The sequence below is a fragment of the Engystomops pustulosus genome, chromosome 1 (assembly GCF_040894005.1).
Source record: "Engystomops pustulosus chromosome 1, aEngPut4.maternal, whole genome shotgun sequence".
In the NCBI taxonomy this organism is placed as follows: domain Eukaryota; kingdom Metazoa; phylum Chordata; class Amphibia; order Anura; family Leptodactylidae; genus Engystomops; species Engystomops pustulosus.
The window spans coordinates 260,716,254-260,741,250 of record NC_092411.1 but is presented as its reverse complement, the minus strand read 5'-3'; the positions used below and the strand labels follow the sequence as shown (position 1 = coordinate 260,741,250).

The window sequence follows — 24,997 nt, the reverse complement described above, 5'->3', positions numbered from 1 at the left end:
AACACCGAGGGAGTGAGGCAGCCTCAACCAATCAGCATCAGCATGGGGCAAAAGTCATTCCAAGCAGATTGCTCAGCATTTTTGACAACACGCCCACCATTGGGCAGGGAAACATGTCAGAGAATCACGTGCATGGACGCCACATGGAAAGTGTGATCCGCCCCCCCTGCACTGCGTATGGCCGGTTAGCTCAGTTGGTTAGAGCGTGGTGCTAATAACGCCAAGGTCGCGGGTTCGATCCCCGTACGGGCCAGAAGCTTTTTTTTTTCCTTAAATTTATTAAATGCAACTTTATTTTTCTGCATCCTTATAACACGGGTTACAATGGTCCCAAATGTAACAGAGCCCATAGGTTCCTTCATAGGTTGCCTGCTCCTTGTATTGCATGTAATGCCCTAAACCTACCCAAATATTACACCAGTCATATATATTAGTACAGTGATAGTATATATTCTCTGTAGGGTCTCCCCTCTAGTTGCAGTAAAGCTTGGTCTGGCAATGATGTGCGCGGACTGAGCGACCAGCTGTCACCAGTTGCCACCTTGAAACCCACAAAAATTGAGATTTTTGGATGCAGTTTAGTTTGTGTTTTCGGATACAGTTGTGAAGCACCAGTGCTTCTACTGTTACAATGATATTTTAACTGTTTCCCCTCCAAGTTGCACACTCCCTTTAAGCAGTGGCTGGTCACATGACACATTTCTGGCCCCTCCCAGTGACATCAGCAGAGATCCCAGCATGGAGGAGGCAGGGGAAGCGCTGCAGAGGGAAGGCATCAAAGTGCTGTTGAGTGCCCGGAGCGGAGAGCATGTCCCCCACTGCCCACATGGTGAGACGCACAATAATCCGCTATAATACCCGCCGTATCCTCCAAGTATTGCCATACACTCACATGTATATCCCAATATCCTGACATCTGCCCCTCAAATCCAACTGAAAATCATCTTACGTAGCAAAACTCATGCCTAAACTTGGTTTAACCCCTTTAAATATTGGGAGGTGCCCAGTAGTGGATACATGTTCCAAATAGTGCCGATCAGAACCGTATTCGGGACCTCCGGTTAGTAATCACTTTGACTAACTCTATGGTGGCCTGAAGGAAGCTGATAACAGAGAGCAATAGCTTGAAGTCAGCTGCAAACATAAGGGCGCATCCACATGTTGTGTTTCCCTCCTGATCGTTGGTGCACTTAGATCTAGACACTTGTGTTGATGTCATCCATGTGCCGCTGTTTTTGTGGATCCATTGACTTCTATGGAGGTCTGTGGTCTGAATATGAAAGAATAAATTGCAGCATGCACTATTTTTCTTTCTCATCTGTTAAAAACAACGGACGTGTGAACAGACCCATGGAAATCAATGGGTCCGTAAGCTATCCACACAAAAACAAAACAATAGCTTATGGGTATAAAAAAATGCCTGTCTGAATTTGCCCTTGATTTCGACTTGACTCTGATTGCGACCAAAATTTTGGACTTGCAAATTTGGCACTCACCCAGTTCACTGTGACAGAATTGCAATTTTTTTTTATTTTAAAAAGACTAAGGCTACATTCACACGAACGTATGGAGGACGTATATACGGCTGCTGTATATATAGCCAATATACGTCCCCCATACACTCCTAAGGGCGCACGGCACCCTACGGGAGCGGTCCTATCTTTTCCCGTAATACGGCGCCGTGCGCCATAGGTTGCTATGGAGAGGGGCGGGGGTGAGCTGCGCTCACCTCCTCCTCCTCTCCCCGTACACTGCCGTTGCCCGCTACGGTACGGTACAGGCGGGCAACGGCAGTGTGAATGTAGCCTAAAAAAAAAAAAACAAAACAAAAAACTCATGTCAGATTTATAACCCTGTAAGATAAATCAAGCAAGCCTAAAACACAGACACACACACAAAAGACAGGGGCAAGTTCCAGACAATTGCAAGCTTTTAGGTATAAACGCAGCTCATGGTAGAGATCATCATATTTCAGGTTGCTCTAGCTATCCCTTTGGACCTATCTTTCTCCCGGCTACGGAACGGTACAGTGCCGCACGTGTGCTGCACCGTACCCCTCCCGTATGGCATTGGCGCCGATTGCCGTCTATGGGGGCTGTATAAACGTTGGCCATATATACGTCCCCCATACGGCAGTGTGAATGTAGCCTTGGTGTTCTTTCTCATCTGTTTCCCTGTCTCGTATTACCAGTCTGTCAGTTGTTACTTGTAGTTATAATAACTCTGCGTCCTTATATTTCCACAGGCCCAACGCTATTATTTGTGAAGGTGTCTCAGGGGAAGGAGCAAGGCAGAAGGTTTTTCGCCTGTTCTGCCTGTCGTGACAGGAAAGATTGTCGCTTTTTTCAGTGGGCAGATGAAAAGGTAAACATAATCGTAATATGTGCGAAGAGAAACTATAAAAGGGGTTGGTCAAATCACTCCTTCTCTATAATGGGGCATATGGATGCCACAGAAAGACCCCTCTCCTAATATATCTATATATATATTTTATTAAAAAATGTTATTTGGCTAAAAGAGCAAAGGAACAGTAACAGTGTGAGGATTGCAGTCCCAGCGAAAAGAAATCTAAATGTCATAGTAAACTGTAGAACGATGTACAGCCATACTATGAGTAGACAATATATACAGGCGGTCCCCTACTTAAGGACACCCGACTTACAGACAACCCATAGTTACAGACGGACCCCTCTGCCCACTGTGACCTCTGGTGAAGCTCTCTGGATGCTTTACTATAGTCCCAGACTGCAATGATCAGCTGTAAGATGTCTGTAATGAAGCTTTATTGATAATTCTTGGTCCAATTACTGTACACCAAAAATTTTGAAACTCCAATTGTCACTGGGGCAAAAGAAAAAAAATTGTCTAGAACTTCCATTATAAAATATACAGTTTCGACTTACATACAAATTCAACTTAAGAACAAACCTCCAGACCCTATCTTGCATGTAACCCGGGGACTGCCTGTAATAGCCCAAGATCAGATCAGATTAGGGTTAAGGATGAGACCACCGCAGTATTTCACGTGGCATTGCTGTAGTTGGTTGTTTGTTCGAATGTCTTCCAAGGTTGCCAGGTTTTATAGAATTTCTCATATGATCCATGGAGAGGGGTAGTCACGTCCTCCATATACAGGACATATACAAGTAATCCAGAGAGAAATCTTCGGACCTAACTGCATCCATCTCCTCACCTCCGCAGCTCACAGCCTCTAGCAGATGACGCTTTTGGTGCTTATAGGGAGAGCAATGATGTCCTAAAAGTCTAAAAGAAATAAAGATAGAATTAAAATATTACAAGCGCTATAATAATACTTTAATCTGTTGCAGTGCCAGCTTTATTACATTCTGGACCCCCTAATATTACGACCTGTCAATATTGATGAGCAGACCCGAACCACAATACTTGGTTCTGTGCAGAATATTGTGGGTTTAGGTCCCCGGACACTAACACAGACTTCAGTCCACAGCATGTAAGGGATAAAACCTGTAATAGGTGCCAGCACCGATCGCGGGTGTTAACGAGTGGATCTATTTTAAAAACCACTGACAGGTTTCCTGGCAGCATTTAAAAGGTTAATACATGTGATCAGAGAATTATGGTCTATGTCTGTTTATTTTTATGGGGGCACTCTGCTGGAGATTATATTAATTAGAGGGATTATTGTGGACATTTAATTAGAGAGTAGCGGCTGCATTTCCCACCCTAGGCTTATACGCGTGTCAATACGTTTTCCCAGTTTTTTGTGCTAAAAATAGATACCTCGGCTTATACTCGGTTCGAGTATATTCGGTAGGTTGAAAGCTTAAGGGAAGGAGCTCCAAGGTGGTATTTTCGGACACACATACAGTATAACAAGGCCCATTTTGAAACCTATTCTCACCACTTGGTGTTGGTATGGTATCATGCAGCCGAACTAGGAGATTCGGGATAGTCATATGGATGCTGGGAATAGAGAAAAGGGCCTTATTACCTGGATATCTGAATTGGGGAAGCCTAGTGGGGTGATCAGTACCACTGTATCCCTTAGGCAAATACTTCAGGGACCAGATTTTATAGAGGCCAAACTCCAGGACATCACACACAGTGTAACAGCCTGTGAGGCTGCAGCATGTAGGGACTCTGATAATACCCCCACCCAGGGCCGGATTAAAGGAGGGGCTCCCGGGGCTTGAGCCCCTTGGCCCCCACCACTTTCACTTTTAAAGGGGCTCCCACCAGTTTCCGACTGAGGTTGGCAGGCTATATACTACAGGAGCTGAAGGGCTATATACGCAGTCTGGCAGGCTGTATACTACAGGGGCTGGCTATATACTTCCTAAAACATGGTTGGAAGGGCCCCCACCAGTTTGCGCCCAGGGGCCCCCACCACCCTTGATCCGGCCCTGCCCCCACCGCAACTTTGGGCTCATTAGCATAATTGATCATGTGGATTTTAGAAGGAAGGAGACCATGGCTAACAAAGATTACCAGAGTCACGGTGCCCGGATCTATGAGCAAGTCTCCCTGGTTTATCATTCGAGGGCAGATTTCCTAGTTCAATAAAACCCCCGTTATAGAATATTTAGGCTACGCTTTATATTTTATTGGACATTTATATTTCACTTTTCTTTGTTCAATGTTGGCAGGTCTCACAAGCCCGACTTCAATCACGAGAAGAGTATAATCGCAGCTGTCAGCCCCCTATGAGCCATCAGCAGTACATGACAAGGTTACCTGTTACTAATAGATATATCTTTAATAAAATTATATAAATGTGCATTAATATTAATTTGTGTGTAGATTATAATATATTATATATTATCTTTCACAGGTTTCAAGAGTTTGTTGCACTCCCATTGGCCAAAAGGAAGTTTTGCAGAGACTGTCAGCAGCTGTTGCTGGAGGGCGACTGGCAGGAGCACTCGGGGCACCATGTTCTTGGTGATGTCTCTATATCTCACCTGAGGAGACCTAGTCAGCTCCTGCATCCTCTGGAGAATAAGAAGAGTAACGCCCAATACCTGTTTACAGATAGGAGCTGCTCGTTCTTCCTGGATGCAATTACCAGGCTGGGATATAAGCGGGTGCTGTGTGTGGGCACCCCCAGGTATGTCTACAATTAGCGTTAGGGGTGCACCCCTGACCTCTACAGTACAGTATACTAGCTGCTGGAAGTGCGTTAAATAATTTCCCAAGAATGGGGAGGACAGATAGAAAAATAATATATCATATATCCCATTTTTTTCAGGTTACACGAGTGGATAAGATCAAAATCAAGCCTCGAAGAGTCACAACGGAAGGTGAAGAGTCTGCTGTTAGACATTGACTTCAGGTAGGGGGGCAGATACCTGTCCGGAGCACTGATACTATAGTGTAGCCATTACACATAATGTCCGGAGCACTGATACTATAGTGTAGCCATTACACATAATGTCCGGAGCACTGATACTATAGTGTAGCCATTACACATAATGTCCGGAGCACTAATACTATAGTGTAGCCATTACACATAATGTCCGGAGCACTAATACTATAGTGCAGTGATGGCGAACCTATGGCACGGGTGCCAGAGGTGGCACTCAGAGCCCTTTCTGTGGGGACCCAGGCCATCACCAGAAATGACTCCAGGTATCTTCCTGCAGCCCCAGACAGCCCAGGACTTGCTGTGCACAGATCTATTTTAAAGTGACAGCTCTACCTGGGACTATTTTCTGCTTTATTAGTGTCCTCAGGGTGTTGGTATCAATGAAAACTGTGACAGAGAAGGGAGTATAAATCACAAATTACATTTCTGTGTTGGCACTTTGCGATAAATAAGCGGGTCTTTGTTGTAGTTTGGGCACTCGGTCTCTAAAAGGTTTGCCATCACTGGTATAGTGTAACCATTACACATAATGTCCGGAGCACTGATACTATATAGTGTAACCATTACACATAATGTTAGCTGTACTAAGCCTGAACGTGCCCCTTTAATATACAACCATTATTAACTTTATTATCCCATCATTACTAAGTAATTAAACCAATGTTATTCATTGCTATAAAGATAAGAATAAAATCTATTGCTTCTATAGATATCAACCACTACTAGAGACTAATGCTATAAGCACCTCCACTCCTGTAGACTAGGGGGCACATTTATCAGGGCTTGTGCGCCAGAATTTTGGTGTACAAACCCAGAAATAGGGGCATTTCCCGGTATGTGACTACCTGCTGCCCAACAGGATATATCGAAAGTCTGGGGCCTCCTGATAGATCCAGCGGGCAGCAGGGGCACATATCACCAATGTTTGATAAATGTGCCCCTATGACTTCCTATGCCACACTTCAAGATATTATAAATATTACATGTGACCCCACTCCTATATACAGTGACCCAGACCCTACCATGCTCCCACTCCTATACACTGTAAAGGCACAGTCACACGGTGCGTTTTGGTTGGTATCACGGCCTCTGTGGCTGGACGCCCGAGGCACAGGCCCTAATAGCACATGCAGCCCATGCAGATCAGTGTCCATGACTGACCGAGACTTTTTTAGCAAAGTTTCCTTATAACAGTAATGTCTTTTACTTGTTTCAGGTATTCTCAGTTCTATGGCGAGGATGAATTTGGACATTACAACATGTTTAACCACCACTTTTTTGGCGGAGAGGTAAATATTCTCCATCTTGGTCATACATCTACAGTATAAGGGAAGGCTTGTACACGTTGTATTCTGCTCAGTGTCACATCCTGATAATGTATTCCAGGCCGCACACAACATGTGTCAGAAGTTCCTGCGGGAAGATGGCGGGCGAGGGGTCATCATGGTGACTGATCCACCGTTTGGAGGTTTAGTGGAACCTCTGGCTTTCAGCTTTAAAAAAATTAGCAACATGTGGAGCCCGACATCAGACCCAGGTGAGTGGGAATGATGTATATGTGTATTGCTTTGGTCCCATTTTGCTTTTACTCGTTATATCACAGAGTGTAATGAGAGCTGTGTGATATAAGGAGCCGTGCACCTGTGTGACATCACATGACCAGGGATATAACGAGCCGTGCACCTGTGTGACATCACACGACCAGGGATATAACGAGCCGTGCACCTGTGTGACATCACATGACCATAACGAGCCATGCACCTGTGTGACATCACACGACTAGGAATATAACGAGCCATGCACCTGTGTGACATCACACAACCAGGGATATAACGAGCCGTGCACCTGTGTGACATCACATGACCAGGAATATAATGAGCCGTGCACCTGTGTGACATCACATGACCAGGAATATAATGAGCCGTGCACCTGTGTGACATCACATGACCAGGAATATAATGAGCCGTGCACCTGTGTGACATCACATGACCAGTATAACGAGCCGTGCACCTGTGTGACCGCACACGACCAGGTGTGGTTGTACAATACAGCGCATCAAAGGGTTCGTTAGCACAATATATAATATTTGTATTGTGGAGTACTGGAGAAACTAAAGAAATGAAAAATAATTTGTTTTCTGAAGTATCAGGGACATATGATATGTGCCATGTAATATTCCTGCTTATAGTTCTGGCATATTCCTCCTGCCAGCTCCGACATATATCTCTGCAACAGAGCCTCCCCCAGGAGACAGAACGGCTTTCCTGCGGACCAGCCTTCTCATTGCAGAGCATACATCTGTCCACAAGGGGGCGTGCCATACCCATCTTTTACCATTTTCCCAGTGACAATACACGGACATTATGTTGGGGACAAGCAGGTTTTTCCCCGTCATGTAAAGAATATATGAATGTGTTAGAAATAATAACATTACCATTGTGGGCCTACAATACCAGGGTTTCTTTTAGTTTTGGGGTTTTCTATTTGCTTGGAGGAGCTTTTGCTAATATTTCTATCCCTATAAACATCCCCCATAGTGTCACACTTGGTATATGACTACTAAGCAGTAAAATGCTGTGTTACAGGTGATTCTGCCGAGCTGCCCATGTTCTGGATCTTCCCCTACTTCTTTGAGACTCGTATCGTTCAGTGTTTTCCGGGTTTCACCATGTTAGATTATCAGGTGAGTGACTTGTGCTGGGGGTCGGTCAGGTCAGACTCTTGCAAGCAAATTATATACAAAAAAGGTCCATAAGGACCTCACTGAGACCCATGAGTCTAAAACTTAGCTTGTATTGAAAACAAATGATAAAATACTGGTGTATTAGTGCAATTGCTACAACACTTGATTGGTGAACTACAACTAACGTTAAAAATCTTGTGGTGGTGTGGACCTGATGCATATGTCTAGTCACCTACTAAGGACCAATACAGATTACCCTCATGAACCACCAGCAGGGGTCACAAAAGTAAAAATGTATCTAAAACTCAATCAAGAATACACAACTATGTAGCAAAGTGTTTATAAATAAACTACACTTGCTTGTAGAGGCTAGGTAACCCACGACCTGCCTGTACAGCGGTGCCTAGCTATAGCTTATAAGCCAGAAGCACCAAGTTGGTAACTTGTCCCTATCTATCTATCTATCTATCTATCTATCTATCTATCTATCTATTCTATATCACATCTATTATATCTATCTTACTCATATATTGTTTTTTTTTTTATATATAAATGCCTAAATTGCTGCATTCTTTCCTCCCTCTTATTTTGGGTGAATATTAGCAGTACTGTATATATATATTACATATCCCTGTGTATACAAGGCAATGCACTGCCAATGATGCCAAAAGCGGTGACTTGTATGGAGGACATTTACTTCTTCCTAAGAGCTCTTGTACCTGACGATTGCCCATGTGATAAGCCGTCTGACCCTGGGACTATCTTCTTCTACCTCTCCAGGTGGATTATGATAACCACACCATGTATAAATATGGCAAGACAGGACGGAAGCAATCGCCTGTCCGCATATTCACCAACATTTCCCCAGAAAGGATTGTCCTTCCAGAAAGTGAAGGCTACAGGTAGAGTATGGCGGATACATGTATATGCTGATGTCAGAACACTACATGCACATACAACAATGAAGAACAATGTCATGAAACAATAGCAAAATATCAGTAAGATTCTAAACAAATTTTTTTTTTTTAATTCTACTTGACTGAGCATGTACAGGACTAGTAGTGGGTTCCTGTCTCCTCAATTAGATCAGCCAGGACCCTGGGGGTCCCAGCACTTGACCTGGTTTGTTATATTCTATCCTATGATATCTATGTATAGTAACTGAATATATACATGTACACATTATATGATTCACAAATTAATTTTGTAAGCAGATTATTCCTATATATTCCTGTACAATGACTTCCTATTTGACAATCCAGGTTCTGCGCAGTCTGTAAGAGATACGTGGCTTCTCAGAATATACACTGTGACATCTGCATGTCCTGCCCCTCTAAGGTAATGGTCCTTCTCTTGCTTTTTTTGTACAGCTCAGTTCACACCTGCCTCAGGTGCTTTCTGGGACGCTTTCCATTTTCTGTTCGATAAGCTTTATTGAAAGATATAACATACATAAAGAAATAGGAAATGCACGGTGCACAGTATTTCGTTCTCCATAGAAAATCCATTGTTATGGTGGGAATAAAGACACAGACTGCTGCGCTATATTTTCCGCTATAGATAACAGAATGTGTGACTGGCCGTTGTGAATGAGTGTGTGAATGTAGTGCTACTGTTATGCAGTCTGATTTTTTTTTTTGAGAGTTTTGCACTTTTGGTGTGTGTTTTTATGTGTCCTTGCTGGATGCATTACTGTAGGTCTCCCATGTGTCAGTGTTTTTCGCTTAGGCTTCACTATTTGTATATTGGCAGCTGTTGCAGGAATTCCTTCAGACACTCCACAATGTCCAAAATGTCTTGAAATTGTCTGTTAGACATGCATTTCTCGACTAGTTGCCCACATGGGTGTCATATTGGCACCCCCTGTGATACCATATAATGCTTGAAGAAAGGGATTTGTTCTTTTGGGTGCGGTCACATGCAGTGACACCCGGGGCGGACACCATGGAACCGCAATTTAAGTGCCGCGTCTGACAACACCCACAGACTTGTACATCCATACACTGGTAGACACTTTGTCCGATCACATTTTACCCCTTAGGTGGGCTTGTGATTATTTCCAATTTGCCTGCATAGTCAGGATCCCTTTAAAGTGCAGGGGTAGATTTATAGCTTTTTTGCATTACATGAGACACAACGTAATATGTGATTGTTATATTATAGGACGGCAGAGCGTGGAAACACTGTCCTCTGTGTAAGAGATGTGTAAAGCCGTGTAAGTACCCACCTAAAATTTCCCTGTTAAACTGTAGTAGTTATAGGTAACCAGAAAATTACCTTGATTTATAGTTGACATTTGCTTCTTATAATGCTCCATAATATATTGTCATCTATGATGGGGAAACCTGGAGATGGACCCAGTGACCGCTTTGCAGATAGAAACATGTAGATAGAAAAGTGAAAATTATTTTCATAAGATTTTATCATTTTAGTAATGAAAAACATGGTAACCCCCCCTATGGCATTCGCTATTTTAAATAAATTCCAAATTCTGATGCTAAAGGAATTCTCACTCTTGGCTAAGCTCCTGATATCACAACAACTGCACCGGACCGGCGCCTTCGATTTGTTTGTTTATGGCAGAACTATTTTTGCCACAATATAGACCACGCCTCTTTGCCTATTTTTTTTTTAAAAGCCACTCCCCTTTGTCACATGTCATAAAAGTATTTGAAAACATTGATAAATGTAGCATGGGATACTTTTGGTTATTCAATCGGCTATTGTTTGTTTACATGCCTTATACTGTTTGCTATACTGACTTTGCATCTAGTTTACTCGTTGCTGCTGGACTGTACCTACATTTACACCTACTCAAAGAGCTTCTCTACCAGTGTATTTGCCCTGTGTGCAGACCTGTATGGGGCGGTATATTGAAGTTGGCACATAATTGAGAATTCTTCACCACAACTTTTGTTCTGCTTCTGTCACATAGTTGGATCGCCTCACTGAAACTTGTATATTTGCGTTATGGTTATACAATACAACCATTATCTAGACACCTATCGGTAGTGTTCAAGTCATCTCTTTATAGACGCTATGGAGGAGCAGTATTCTAGGAGATACTGTCTGTCCATATGTTACTGTTTTCCAATTGGCTTCTTCTAAAGATTTTGTAATGTATCTGTTCCTATATATTGTTTCCATTCTGATCTGTTGTTCTACTCATTCACTGAAAATTGGTCGAGTTTTTGTTGTCCTATTTACTGGGTAGAAACTCTGGCTGCCTAATGACAATAGAAACCTGTTGGAGAAGAAGTAATACCCAGGAACAATGAGCCGAGCTCCGATGTAAACTTTGGATTGGGGCCCCCATATACCTAAAATCAAACTGCCACCCCATCCTACACATTGGGGCAGATTTATCAAGCTGTCTGAAAGTCAGAATATTTCTAGTTGCCTATTGGCAACCAATCACAGCTCAGCTTTCATTTTACCAGTGCTCATGAATATTTTAAAGCCGAGCTGTGATTGGCTGCCATGGGCAACTAGAAATATTCTGACTTTCAGACAGCTTGATAAATCTGCCCCAGTACATTTGAAAATACACATATATGCTACTCCGACATATACTCATAGCACCATACTCATATAACATATATAAAATGTCCAGAAGCAGCCTCGACCCATCAATGAAATGTCAGGCAGCGGCCTCTCCTCACTAATGAAATGGCCAGCAGTGCCCCCTCACTAATGAATTGTCTGGTAGCAACCTCTCCTCATTAATAAATTGTCCATTAGCCGTCACAGGGCCCTTGTTGTATTAAAAAAAATGTACTCAGTACTTACCTCCCATGCTCCGGCTTCCTCTTCTCCCTGGTGTGTCCCATAAGAAGATAAATGTCTGTGCGCTCTTCCCGCGCACACTATATGATGTCACATCAACATGCTCCTGCCCAATAATAAATTGTATGCATGTCTTAAATAATTATCGGTTATCTTCTCCTTCCATCCCCAGGCCTGGATGCAGTTGCACCCTTTTGCGACTGCCATCTTCCTGGTGCTAGACACACAGTCCCACCTGGAGACCTGTTGTTGTAGTCAATCCTGCTCTTAGGCATGGTATTGTTTCTTTTAGGTAGCAGGATAGATTAGGGTTCATTAAGGTAGAATTGGGGTAGATTAGGGTAGCAGAATAGATTATAAATATTTAAGACCAGAAAAAAATGTACTCTAGTGATAGATTATCATGTGACACAGTTGAGCCTGGCTCTGCTTTCTTTTCCAGCGTGGAGCCATTGTTCCTCGTGTAACCGCTGTGCCCTTGAAGACCATTCCTGCGGCAGTACTGTGAAAGGCTGTTTTCTGTGTGGAGATGAAGATCATAAACGCAGCAGCTGTCCTCGCCGTCTCGTCTCCGCGATCCACAATAAGTGAGTTATTACACTGTTACGTGGTGTGATTTTTCCCGGTACATTGTGCGTCTTTATTGTGTCACAGATAAAATGGGGGAGATTTATCATACACCGGCATACAAATCTACAACTGCATCACCTCACATGCTCAGCTGTTCAGCTTGAGCAGTCACAAGCTATAGCGAGTGCAAAAGCCCCACGCTGGCTGCATCTCCCTTCATCCCCCTCCACGCTATGACTTTGCACCTCCTAATAGTTACATATTGGGGCAATTTAGGGTAGCATAGGCCAAGTCAACTTTCCCTGAATCTGGGTTCCCTGAACCTGAATCTATTACGTAGGTAGTACAAATACTTACCTACGCTTCTCTTGATGTTGATCCCAGCGGTGTCCTTCTCTAAGATTGAAACACCGGATTCACCTAAGAAAGAAATTTGTATTAGCAGCATGGAGCACAGGGGACAAGAAGTCCGCTGCTTCGGGCTTCTAATTCTGCAGGTCCCGGCACCTCCCTCTTCCTGCTGCATAATTAGGCGTGCATAATTAGCAGCCCGGACCACCGGACAGCTCATCCCCGCGCTCCGTGCTGTTAATTATAAGTTTCTTTTCCAGGTGATACCAGCATGTCAAGACTAGAGAAGGACACCGCCGGGATCAGAAGAGCGGAGATAAGTATTTGTAGTTAAGTAACTTAAAGAGGACCTGTCACCAGAATTTGCCACCCCGACTAACAATTTTTGCTAATAAAACGTTACAAGCCCTCCCTTTATCACCTAAAATTAGCTGCCGGTGGGCCCTGTACCTTAATTTTTCTAATATGCAAAGTAGCTTTTCTGACTCTCCTGAGAGAAGAGAAGAGTCAGAGATACCAGTGAGCCACGCCCCATTATTCTGACTGACTGCTCTGTGTCTCTTCACATCACTGCCCTGCCTCCTTGTACTAAGGGGTCGTCTGCTAAAATTCAACTACAGATGTAAAGATAGGAAATATTGTGTCAATCTTTTTACACGGTGCCTTGTGTTACATTGATGACATGTGACCAGTGACATCATTGCACGTCATTCAGCCTTCTAAGAATAGCAAACTGTACACCATGTATGTGATTACATGAAATCACAGCAGCCGCCATGGAGGATGGAAAGGAGTAGAAGACCATGGAGGCAGCTGTGACTTCATGTGGTCAGATTCATGCATGGGGTGCAGTTTACTATTATTAAGAGACTGAAGTTCCTGAGATGATGTCACTCTGGTCACATGACTTGAGCTGTGACCAGTAAGGAGACATAAGACATGGGGAGGATTAGATGGGAGGGGCCTACCAAGCAGGACACACACCCCTCTGATGCCAGGTAATATAAGATAAAAGGTGATTTATGTGGATGTAAGCGGAACAATTTTTAGCTAAAAGAAGGGCGTCAGTCAGTTAATAGGGCTCTATAGGAACCTGTCACTGGCTGTATGTGTGCAAATGTGCTGACAGGTTCCCTTTAAACGCCTCTTATTTGTGGTGTACAGCAGAATTTTGACTCATTTTGTTTAGTATATCTCCCAAGTTTTGCACGTCCTAACTATGTGGCATATTATATCATATATGGTGCCTTTTACTTTTTTTTTTTAATGGAAAAAAAAATTCTGTTTTTATCCATCCAGAGGTCAAAATCAGAGCAAAAGAAAACTAAAACAATGTGCAAAGAAAGGTGCAAGTGTTCCAGCCGGATGGAAGAAGAAGAAGAAGAAACAGAAGAAGAAGAAAGCGTCATCCGGCACATCATAGGATAATGTGCATAACATCACAGATGCAGACTATATATTTTTTAGTACAGTCTGTCGTCTTGTTCCTCTTGTGTTTTTTTTTTTTTTTGTATTTTGCCACAACTTTGTAACAAATAAATCAACTTTACCTGTTACTTTCTTGTGACTCGCGTGTACCGCACCGTGATTAATGCTGCAATATTACATCAGTCATGGGATATTGTGATGTATGTGGTGTTTTTTACTTGCTTCTGGTTTAAGTGACAGGTAACACATCCCGTTTGGCTTTGGCATTCCATATCTCATCCCTTTTCCTCGCTCCCTAGTAAGTTCTCTAGTAGGGAAATGTTCTATAATGAATAAGGTGGCTGCAGCAGAAACTGCAAGAACACAACACCAGGGGGAAATTTATCATTAGAGCGACTCCTTACGACACTTCTATCTCTGCCTTTGAGGTTTAATAATGAATTTGGCACAAGCAAGGTCTACGTCAAAGTGACTTTGCACTGTCCTATGTTCATTTGGCGCAAAAAGGCATTTGTACTGCAATTGCTCCAAAACAATGCCAAACATAGACAAAAACCCCAATGATAAACAAGATTATAAAGTATTGTCTGCAGAAGTATCCCAGAAGTCTCACAATAATTCACACACACCGGTGTGTAAGTGTGCTTGGTTTACAATCCTTCATCCTGGTGGGTAGTATTTCCTTTAATACTTAAATATAGCATTTTTATTGCAAAAAAAAAAAAAACCTTCAATTACAATATACTCAAAGAAAATAGATTTACACAGCAGTTGAGCCCTTCTTCTACATCGAATTTCTAATGTTGATTTATTAAACCAATCCTTTATTCACTAAAAATACAGGGTGAAGTGAGAGATATTTTCAGCCATTCAGAGCCCCCTTGGTGTGACCATAACAGCTGGCGCTCTGCTATGGCCGCTGCCATTTTGTGCCAGTGGACCTAGAGCTTGACTACCTACGATATATATTTACCTTGATGCAAGGCCCCCCATCAGTCCAGGACTCGTCACCAGAGCACCACTATCCCCTGCCTCAGCCCTGGAGCTGTGAGGGGACATCCGCCACCAGATCGGCCAAATTATTCTCCAATTGGGTGAGCGATATTTATAAGCTGTGACCCTCTAAGGAAGGACAATCTTTCAGCCATGAGTTCCCTAGAGGTTTCCTGCACAGGGGGTCTTTTCCTCTCATGAGACGAGGGCCTGCCATGGGATTGGAATTATAAATAAAGTTTGGCCATTTAATTCCCAATGATGTGTGTTTATTGAGTCTTCTTTGGTTTAATTCATGTTTCTTGAGAATCTGGGTCTGTACACATCACAGATCACACGGAGAAATAACTGCCCCATGGAGGCATCTGCGCTTGAAGAAGCCATAATGCATGAGTATAATGTGCACACCTGGCTACACATACCAACCAATCACAGTCCAGCTTTCATTTCAGATAGAAAAATGAAAACTGCTCTGTGATTGGTCAATCATCGGCAACACAGTACTATGTGGCAACGTTCTATTACACAAACCAACGGGTTGAGTCCTCTCAATACAGACTCCGTGTTTGCTGCATTTTGCAGTGGACACCCAGCACTAACACCCGTTATCGAAGCTGATGTTAACCTTTTACATGCCGTTAAATAAAATTGGTGAACGGTTTAGTTCTTCATGTTTTTATGCAACCCACTGAATTCTAGTTGAACGTGTAAACTTCAACTGCATCTAGATTGTTCTGTTTGCAATTTTTTTTTATAATGTACAAAAAAAAAAAAAAGAGAAAAATGTTCTCTCTGTCCACTGGGGAAACCCAAAACTCTCTGCTGCCTGAGGTGAGCTATAGCATGGAGCCCCCTATGCCCCATCCAGTAGTAATATATCAGGTTATTTTTTTTAGTAGTCATGAGCACAGACGGTTCCAAAAAAATTACACAAAACTTTATTGAGAATAAAAATCAAACACATTTATATGTGAGAAAAATATGATATCTAGTCCAACTGGACATCATCAGACATGATAAACTTACATATCAACAAAAACACTAGAGGCAAGGTTTGACCCAAATAAAGTGCAAGTGCTAACTATCATTAGATCCCTTCTATGCCCCAAGTTTATCGACTTGCATAAATATACATAAGTAGTCATAAAGTCTTACCCATAGTGATGAATTAGGCCAGGTGTCCAACTTACACTTGGTGTAGCCCTGACCCATATATATCATTGTTATTTTGGAATGATTTGGGTTTTAATATTTGTTTTAGTAATTTAGATCTCCATGCTGCTTCTCACACCAATGCTGACATCAGGTATGAAGAGATATTATTTTTAAGTGGCAGGTCCTGCTTTGTATCAGATAATTACACCCTTGATGCTGCCCCCCATCTTGCTGTAGGTGGTGCCGCCTGAGGCAAGAGGCTCAACTCGCCTCAGGGCTGGTGCACCCTGTCTAACTGTATTTATAAAGAAATTGTACTCCAAGTAGATGGTATTTCACCTTTTCGTCAGTCGGTTTAGTCTTTACTGGGCTTTTGATAAAAACATAAAATTTGCTGATACTTTAGTATTTAGAAACAATAGTATTTTCTACTAATACAGGAGACGTCTCTACCATTCCAAACCTTGAACTGTAACGTCATTTGCTGTACACGGTATAAACATCATGATTTCAATGTTAATTTGGGTCACGGTTAACAATAAAATGATCGTGATATAATTTTTCCATCTGCTTTTACTATCACATTTTATCTTTTTAGTACACTATAACTTCAATTAAAAAAACAACACAAAAAAGGCATAAAAAGATAATGAAGAGCATTAGATGCCGAAGAAAAACATTTATATCGCTTTAACCTTTAACCTAGCTCTTATGTTTATGATATGTAGCACTAGGATGGTGCGGATGATAATGTTGAGTTGTATTTTATGCCTTAGTAGATGTTACGCAGTGTATGAGCACAGCCTTGGGATACTTTAGGAATACTTGGCTTACAAATGGGGAATACCAGCACAGAGCCCGTTGGTTCATGCTACTTTTAAAGGGAACCTTTCGCCAGAGACCCTTTTTTAGCTTCCCCTTGCCCCTACAGACAATTATTAGCATATCCCCAAACAGTTTTTATCTAATTTTTGTCATTTGTGGATCAAATGATAACTTACATAAAGTTTTACCTGGCTCCCTGCCAGCTGTGTCCCCTGTGTCCCTGGGCATGTTTTCCGCCCCTGCTAAATGCTCCTCTTCCTTCACTTTGAAAAAAAAAAAATTCCTTCCTCCCCCTGAACTCGTCCAGGGGACACAGGAGACACAGCTGACAGGGAGCCAGGAAAAGTTTAAAATAAGTTATTATTTGATCCACAAATGACAGAAATTTGATAAAAAAAACTGTTTGGGGATATGCTATTAATTGTCTATGGGCCTAAAAAGCGTCCATGGTGACAGGTTCCCTTTAAATATTGCTGGTTGACAATGATATTTTCCACTGCTGTGTGTCTGGATTATACCGGCAGGTCTCCTGACATAATAACAGGGTGTGTTTACAATGATGTATAAATCCTATATTATAAACCTGGAAGCAGATAACACAGAATCCACCACAGCTATAAGGTGATGTCCAAGGTCACCTGTTCCCTTTCCATGAACAAGGATCTAAACACAAAATCATTGAGTCATGTGTAGAGACTAGTTTCCTTAATGGCCTGTAAATGACAAATCTCAGACATTGTTAAGGTTTTTTTTCTCAGGTCAAAACCATCAATGGATAACCCTTAAGAAAGACATTTTCAGAGGTTTCAACACTAAGCTCCCCTATATATCGGAGTGCAGTGCTGCCAGTGGCTACAACACTTGACATGAGATGGCGCCATCTTTAGTGTAACGGCAGTGCCCAGCTCTTCATAAATCCTCCTTTCTCCTATGTCTCTCTTGTATAGGGCAGTCCCCGGGTTATATACAAGATAGGTTCTGTAGGTTTGTTCTTAAGTTGAGTTTGTATGTAAGTCGGTACTGTATACTTTATTATTGTAACCCCAGTCAAAAATTTTTTTGTCTCTGTGATAATTGGATTTTAAAAATGTTGGGTTGTCATAAGAACCAGGATTAACAATAAATCTTAATTACAGGCACCATTGATAACTGTTATAGCTGTTTATTGTAGCGTAGGACTAAAGTACAGCAAATTACCAACATGCAGAGGTCCGTTTGTAACTAGGGGTCGTATGTAAGTCAGGTGTTCGAAGTAGGGGACCGCCTGTAATCTCTCTTGATATCTGAGGACTCCTGTAACCAGCCCACAATCCACCAAACTGACACCGGAGATAAGTTGATCATCCTTGTCCACCTGAAGCTATGGAGGTTACTCCAGAAAACTTTTGTAGTGGCCCCTGTGGGTCACTACACAGAAACCACTGCTGATTGGTGGAGGTACTGGGTGTCACAACCCCACCAATCACAACAGATAGGTCATTAATAGATATCCACCTGGAAATTTCCTTTAATAGACCAAAGCAAAACTCAGGCTATAATCATGTACAAAAACTTAGAAAGTCTAAAATGAGAACTACTAGTCAGGTTATATGAGTCAATATTATTCATTCTTAAATTTATGATTCTCTAAAATCCTCAATGTATTCTGTATCCATGTTCATTGTAAACATGTATCATTTAGTATCGAGAGTAATCAGCTTGGAACGATGTAGAGCTTGTGTGGTGCTCTAGCGGGGCGAAGAGAATCCAAGGACTGGGGTCAACTATACTTTAGTGCAGTGGTGGCGAACCTATGGCTCAGGTGCCAGAGGTGGCACCCGGAGCCCTTTCTGTGGGCACGCAGGCCTTCACCCCAACACAGTTTGCCAGACAGGACTCAAGGCTTCCTCCTGCGGTCCAATACAGCCCAGGACGTGCCACATTTTAAAGCGACATCCTTGGCTACCAGGTCTACAGGAGGAACGAGAAGGTGTGGATAGAGAGAGATTATTTTTGGAGCTCCTGCTCTGGGATCCCGGATTCTTCCTTTTCAGGGGCCCCAAGAGGGAAGCTACAATCTAAATTTCTTCATCATATTTCTATTGTATTGGTGAACTCACGACGCCAATACGATTGAAACCTGTGATAGAGCAAGGGGCAATAGGTTACTGCTTAAATTGTCATGTGGCACTTTGCGACATATAAGTGGGTTTTGGTTGAACTCTACCTCCAAGAGGTTCGCCATCACTGGTTTAGTGTAATTGGTAAATAGTAGTGATGACCATACGCGTCAAAATTTTAAAAACTGGTTCAGGTGCAGAACCCAGAATCCCCAGCAGTGAAAGCTGTTGGTAAACTCTCTAAAATGCTGTTGGTAAAGTCGCCAGTGGTATTTAGATTACCCCAGCCGGGCACATCCGGGCGCTGCATGTCATCATTTTGAAATCCGACAGAAAGCACCTCCCTCCTTTTCCATTTAGCTTGGTTCTGGTACTGTATGTATGCAATAAATGTCAAACCATTAAGAAAAATTTTACTTTTTGAATTTTCATACATCCCAGGCCCCATGTTATTCTTAATAATAGGACATCTCACCCTTAGAACAGCTCACTTTAATAAATGGACACATTTAGCTGAGGTTTTTTTTTCCATAAAACCTTGTTATTTCTTCACATATTGCCGTTATATTAATTTATTTTTACTTTAATATATTTATTTTTCACAGGTGCCCATTAAATCATTTATTATATATTTTCAATAAGGATGTTAATTGGGACAAGGAAGGAGTTGATCAGAGATGAGTGTGTGTGGGTGTGAGGCAGAGGAATGTCAAAGTCCAAAGTTATACAAAGATTTGTGGTATATGAGAATGTGGATATGAGAATTTTTGTGGTTGTAGGTGACCTTTGTGCCATCGGCTGTTTTTATTTCATGTTTAAGATTTTCCTTATTGATACTTAAAGATTTGGACATTCAGTAGGAATGTTGTTTCTTTGGAATAGTATTGCTTTGTCGATATCAAGAAATGAATGAAATGGGATGAAATAAGGTAGATCAGCCTAGAGAAATAATACTAGAAACAAAGGTGGAGGCGTCTGGTGTGATGCTTTCTCTGCAGCCTCACAACTTGACTCATTTTTGGTAAAATATGACTCTTCTCTGCTCATTTTCACATGATTTTGGAGAAGATTTTATTCTTATAGGTAAACGGATGAGATTTCACATAAAAGAGGGAATTCAAAAAAAGAAATGTCATACTCTACCTGAGTAGTTTATTGGGGTAAAATCTGGTAACCGATTCCCTTTATTATTATTATTATTATTATTATTAAAGTATGTTATCCCAGATATAGTGGCATTTAACGAGTGTTAAGTGGACCTGAACCGAATATTTTGGGTCTCTGCCGAACTTTTCCTATTCCAGTCCCACAGACCCAGGGGTGAACCTAAACTCTCTGCTACCTGAGGTGCTCTATAGAATGGCACCCTCCTCGTGCAACATCTAGTAGTAATATATCATGTACTTTTTTTAGTAAGTGGGTCCTCCATGGAGTGTTTCACACTCACGCTTAAATGAGGTGTGAAGAGACACTGGGGCTCACTTACTCACCTGGTCCAGTCACGATCCCGCGGCGCGTTGTCCGACGCTGATTCGGGTCTGCCGGGATTCCCTAAGGTCCATGCGCCCGATATCCACCAGGTGTTGCTGCTGCGCCGAGGTCCTCCGGAGTTCACCTTCTTCATCCCGGTGCATGTAAGTGCTGATCTTGCGACACAAATTCTTTTTAAATTCCGTGTTTTTTCCGAATCCGTCGGGTTGTCCGATGACCACGCCCCCCCGATTTCTGTCACGTTGCGGCAAAATCCGTTCGCGTGTGCCAAAATCCCGGGGCAATTAGGCGCAAATCGGAAATCGTTGGGAAACCCGACGAAAATGCGCGATTTGGACCTTTAGTAAATGAGCCCCACTATTTTTAAGAGTCAGGTCCTGCTTTGCAGTAGATGACTGCATCTGTGATGCTGCCCCCCATTTTGCTTTAGGCAGAGCTTCCTGAGGCAAGAGGCTCAACTCATCCCTGCTTGCACCCAACTCTAAACTTTATTAGGTTTGGGTCAACACCCACCAGTAATGCCCACAATCTATTCCAGTACCGAGAACGGGAGTTACCTGTGGGGTTTCAGGTCCAAGTCCAAACTTTGTTGGGTCCGCTCATCACTAAACACAACTTGTCTAGAGAAACAACAACCCTTCATACAAAAAAGCCCAAAGAAAAAATAAGCATGAGGTGTAAGCTTGGCTATGGCGACATTTTTTCATTAAATCTCTATTTCTAAATGGGTTAATAAGTGGCTCCTATGAATCCAGTTTGTTAGTTATGTAGAAGTGAGGCCCCTTTCACACTTGCGTTTTTCACGCGCGTTTTCTGTGCGTGCTTTTGACGCGCAGAACTTGCATTGCACTCTGACCCATTGTAATCAATGGGTCTTTTCAGACTTGCATTTTTTTCACACACACGCGTTTTTTTTTTACGTGCGTTTAAATCTCAGCATGCTCTACTTTTGCAAGTCACGCGCGTGAAAAACGCACCATACAAGTCTATGGAGACGCATCAAAAACGCGTTGCACTCTGAGACACTTGCAAGTCCAATGCAAGTGCAGTGCGTTTTTCACGCATCAATTGCCATAGAAAAGATAGAGCTCAGTCCTGAGTCCATTTCACGCGCATTTTCTGCGCTTGAAAAACGCATTGAAATTGCATCAAAAACACGCGTGAAAAACTGAGACACTGAACAAACTCTGACTGAAAACTGATTGCACTCTGATGCTAAATGTCAGTTTTTCACTGACCAAACCCTGATCGCACCCTGATCAAACTCTGACGTGATCTGCAACGCAAGTGTGGAAGGGGCCTAAGAGATCAGGACTCGGTGTGGGTGTTTTTCAAGAGACATGCGGATGACTGTATTGTGGCCAGAAATCCTCCGCGTCTCTGAGTCACATACACTTCTCGTCACCTCAGTTAAGGTCAGTGTTCTTGAAATAACTCGCAATAAACGGGAATAATGATGTGAGGTGTTTACGGCTTTACTGCCCTAGACACATTAACGCTGCGGTGACTTACAGAAGAAAGGTGATAAACTTACTGTACCGTGCAAAGTGCAGCAGATTAAAAAAGAATCCCGAACATTTCCACGGCTCTGGGAATTTGCATGTTCTTTCTCTGGACTACGACTATAAAGATACCAGCCGGGGTGCGGAGAAGGGAACGGGTTCATGCGGCGTGTCATCAGAGGCGCAGATAACAGGACACCGCCACCTCTATTACCCACACACGTCTCCTCGTCATTCTTCTTCCATCTACAATCTCCCAGGTCCTACATATTATTTTTTTAAAATACAGGCGGTCCCTACTAAAGAACACCCCATTTATAGACGACCCCTAGTTACAAACGGCCCTCTGGATGTTGGTCATTTACTGTACTTTAGCCTTGTCTACAATAATCATCTGCAACAGTTATTACAGGTGTCATTAAGCTTTATTGTTAATCCTGGTTCTGATGACAATCCAACATCTTTAAAATCCAATTGTCACAGAGACCCAAAAAAAAATTCTGTCCGGGGCTACAATTTTAAAATATACAATTGTGACTTACATACAAATTCATCTTAAGAACAAACCTACAGAACCTATCATGTGCGTAACCCGGGGACCATTGGCGTAACTAGAAGCTGCTGGGCCCCAGTACAAAGTCAGGCCCCCCCCGACTATAATGTAATGTTTATAGTAATAGTCTTCTCATATGGGAAAGTGACACCTTATGGGCCCCCTAAACCTCTCGGGCCCTGGTGTGATCGCAACCTCTGCACCCCCTCAAGTTACTGCCTGTATCCGTAACCGGATTTGTTGCAGAAATTATTTTAGGAAGACCATTTTATTTATTTTTTTAGACACAGGTCTTCCTCCAAATAACTCCAACTAAGTCAAAATAATAGCCGCAGCAATAATTGAATTCCAATTTTATTACCTCTGTATTACCTATGAAAATTTTTTTACACAAATTAAATGAAAAATAGAAAAAAAATGGAATCTCGAGTTGGAGTAATTCAAGATAAAAAATATTTCCTCAGTTGCATGTCATCATTTGTGGTCTATTAAAGGGGTTTTCCAATGAAACAAGTTAATTTGCTGATTAATGGGATCACGAGAACGGGGGTCTGATGGAGTCCGATGTACCCCAGTCGCAACCCTCATCATTCCCACAAAGCACATGGTCGGACTGCCCCGTTCATCGCTGAAGTTAAGCTGTATCCTGTGGATACTTGTTCCGTGGAAAACTCCTTTAACTTGTGACTGCAGATTACAATATATCAGTAGGTAGAACAATGAGACTAATGGTGATGCCACACGTGGCGTTTTTGGTCAGTTTTTAAGTATGCATTTTCAGTCCGTATAAAAATGCATGCATTTTTAAAGCATAACCATTTTTTACCATTTATGATATGTTTGGCTACTCTGAACCTGTTTATCTATTCAAAGCGGATAAACAGGTTCAAAGCTGCCAAACGATGGTAAACTGAAAAAACGGATGTGTTTTAAAAATGCATGCATTTTTATGCAGACTGATAATGCATACTTAAAAATGGACCAAAAACGCCACGTGTGGCGTCACATATGTGTTTCAGTTGGATCAAGCCCCTCCCTGTTGAATCGCATATTCAATCTGGACATGGCCCTCCCTGTTCCAATTGAATTTCAAAATGCAATTCAACGGGAATGTGTATTCCCATTTCAACAAGTAATTGTTATTGTTTGTATAACGAAAATTTATACAAATTTCCAATATATATTTTCTGTATCAATTTCTAGATCTCTGTTTGCCGTCCTTCTATAGGAAGCTTCTATGTCTACCGTATTTTCCGGGCCATTAGGCGCACCGGAATATAAGGCGCAACAGTCCGATGCGCCTTATATATGTAATAATTCCATATATAAGGCGCATCGGACTATAAGGCGCAGGGTCGGGGCGTGACGGAGGTCCAGGGGCGGAGCGGAGACCCGACGGGACGCGACGCCAAGAGGAGACGCGGAACGCGGGGAAGGTGAGCGGGGAAGGTGAGCGGGGAAGGTGAGGGGGAGGTGGAGAATGGAATACTTACATAGATCCCCGCTACCGGAGACAGCAGATCTCCAGCGGGAACTGCAGACCACGCGGCAGAAGTTGTTCGTGCCGCGTGGTCTGCAGTTCCCGCTGGAGATCTGCTGTCTCCGGTAGCGGGGACCTATGTAAGTAGGGTCCGCTGCCCTCATATAGGGCGCACCGGACTATAAGGCGCACTTTGGATTTCCAAGGAAATCCAAGGCTTTTAAGTGTGCCTTATAGTCCGGAAAATACGGTACTTCCAGTGGATAGAAACGTGACCATGGTCACACAGGTGCACAGCTCGTTATATCACACAGCCGTTTACTCACTGTGATATAACGAGCCGTGCACCTGTGTGACCATGGTCAGATTTCTTTCCACTTGAAGTAAACATAGAAGCTTTCTATAGAATGAAAGCAAGCAGAGATCTAGAAAACAGTGAGGAATTGATACAGAGGGGCAGATTTACTTACCTGGTCCATACGCGATCCAGTGGTGCGTTCTCTGCGCTGGATTCGGGTCCGGCCGGGATTTATTAAGGCAGTTCCTCCAATGTCCACCAGGTGACGCTGCTGCGCTGAAGTTCCCCGGAACGCACTGGAATACACCGAGCCGGGCTGAGTGAAGGTAAGTGCAAGCTCCGCGACACATTTTTTGTTTTAAATGTGGCGGTTTTTGCTAATCTGTCGGGTTTTCGTTCGGCCACGCCCCCGAATTCCATCGCGTGCATACCAAGA

The 24,997-nt window shown here is 42.7% G+C and overlaps 1 protein-coding gene across 2 annotated transcripts; it reads left to right on the top strand.

Moving 5' to 3' along the window:
• The first annotated feature begins 220 nt into the window (after positions 1–220).
• ZCCHC4 (zinc finger CCHC-type containing 4) lies at positions 221–14,304 on the top strand. 2 transcript variants are annotated; one of them, XM_072125993.1, is made up of 13 exons: positions 221–829; positions 2,246–2,364; positions 4,629–4,711; positions 4,814–5,089; positions 5,231–5,314; positions 6,564–6,636; positions 6,734–6,884; positions 7,933–8,030; positions 8,811–8,932; positions 9,293–9,368; positions 10,194–10,245; positions 12,259–12,403; positions 14,037–14,304. In XM_072125993.1, the coding sequence occupies exons 1-13, from the start codon at positions 739–741 to the stop codon at positions 14,158–14,160; spliced, it is 1,494 nt and encodes a 497-aa protein (XP_071982094.1). In that variant the 5' UTR covers positions 221–738; the 3' UTR covers positions 14,161–14,304. The 2 variants fall into 2 exon arrangements, with proteins under 2 accessions (XP_071982094.1, XP_071982095.1); XM_072125994.1 differs by lacking the exon at positions 14,037–14,304 and adding an exon at positions 12,998–13,982.
• The last annotated feature ends 10,693 nt before the right edge of the window (positions 14,305–24,997 follow it).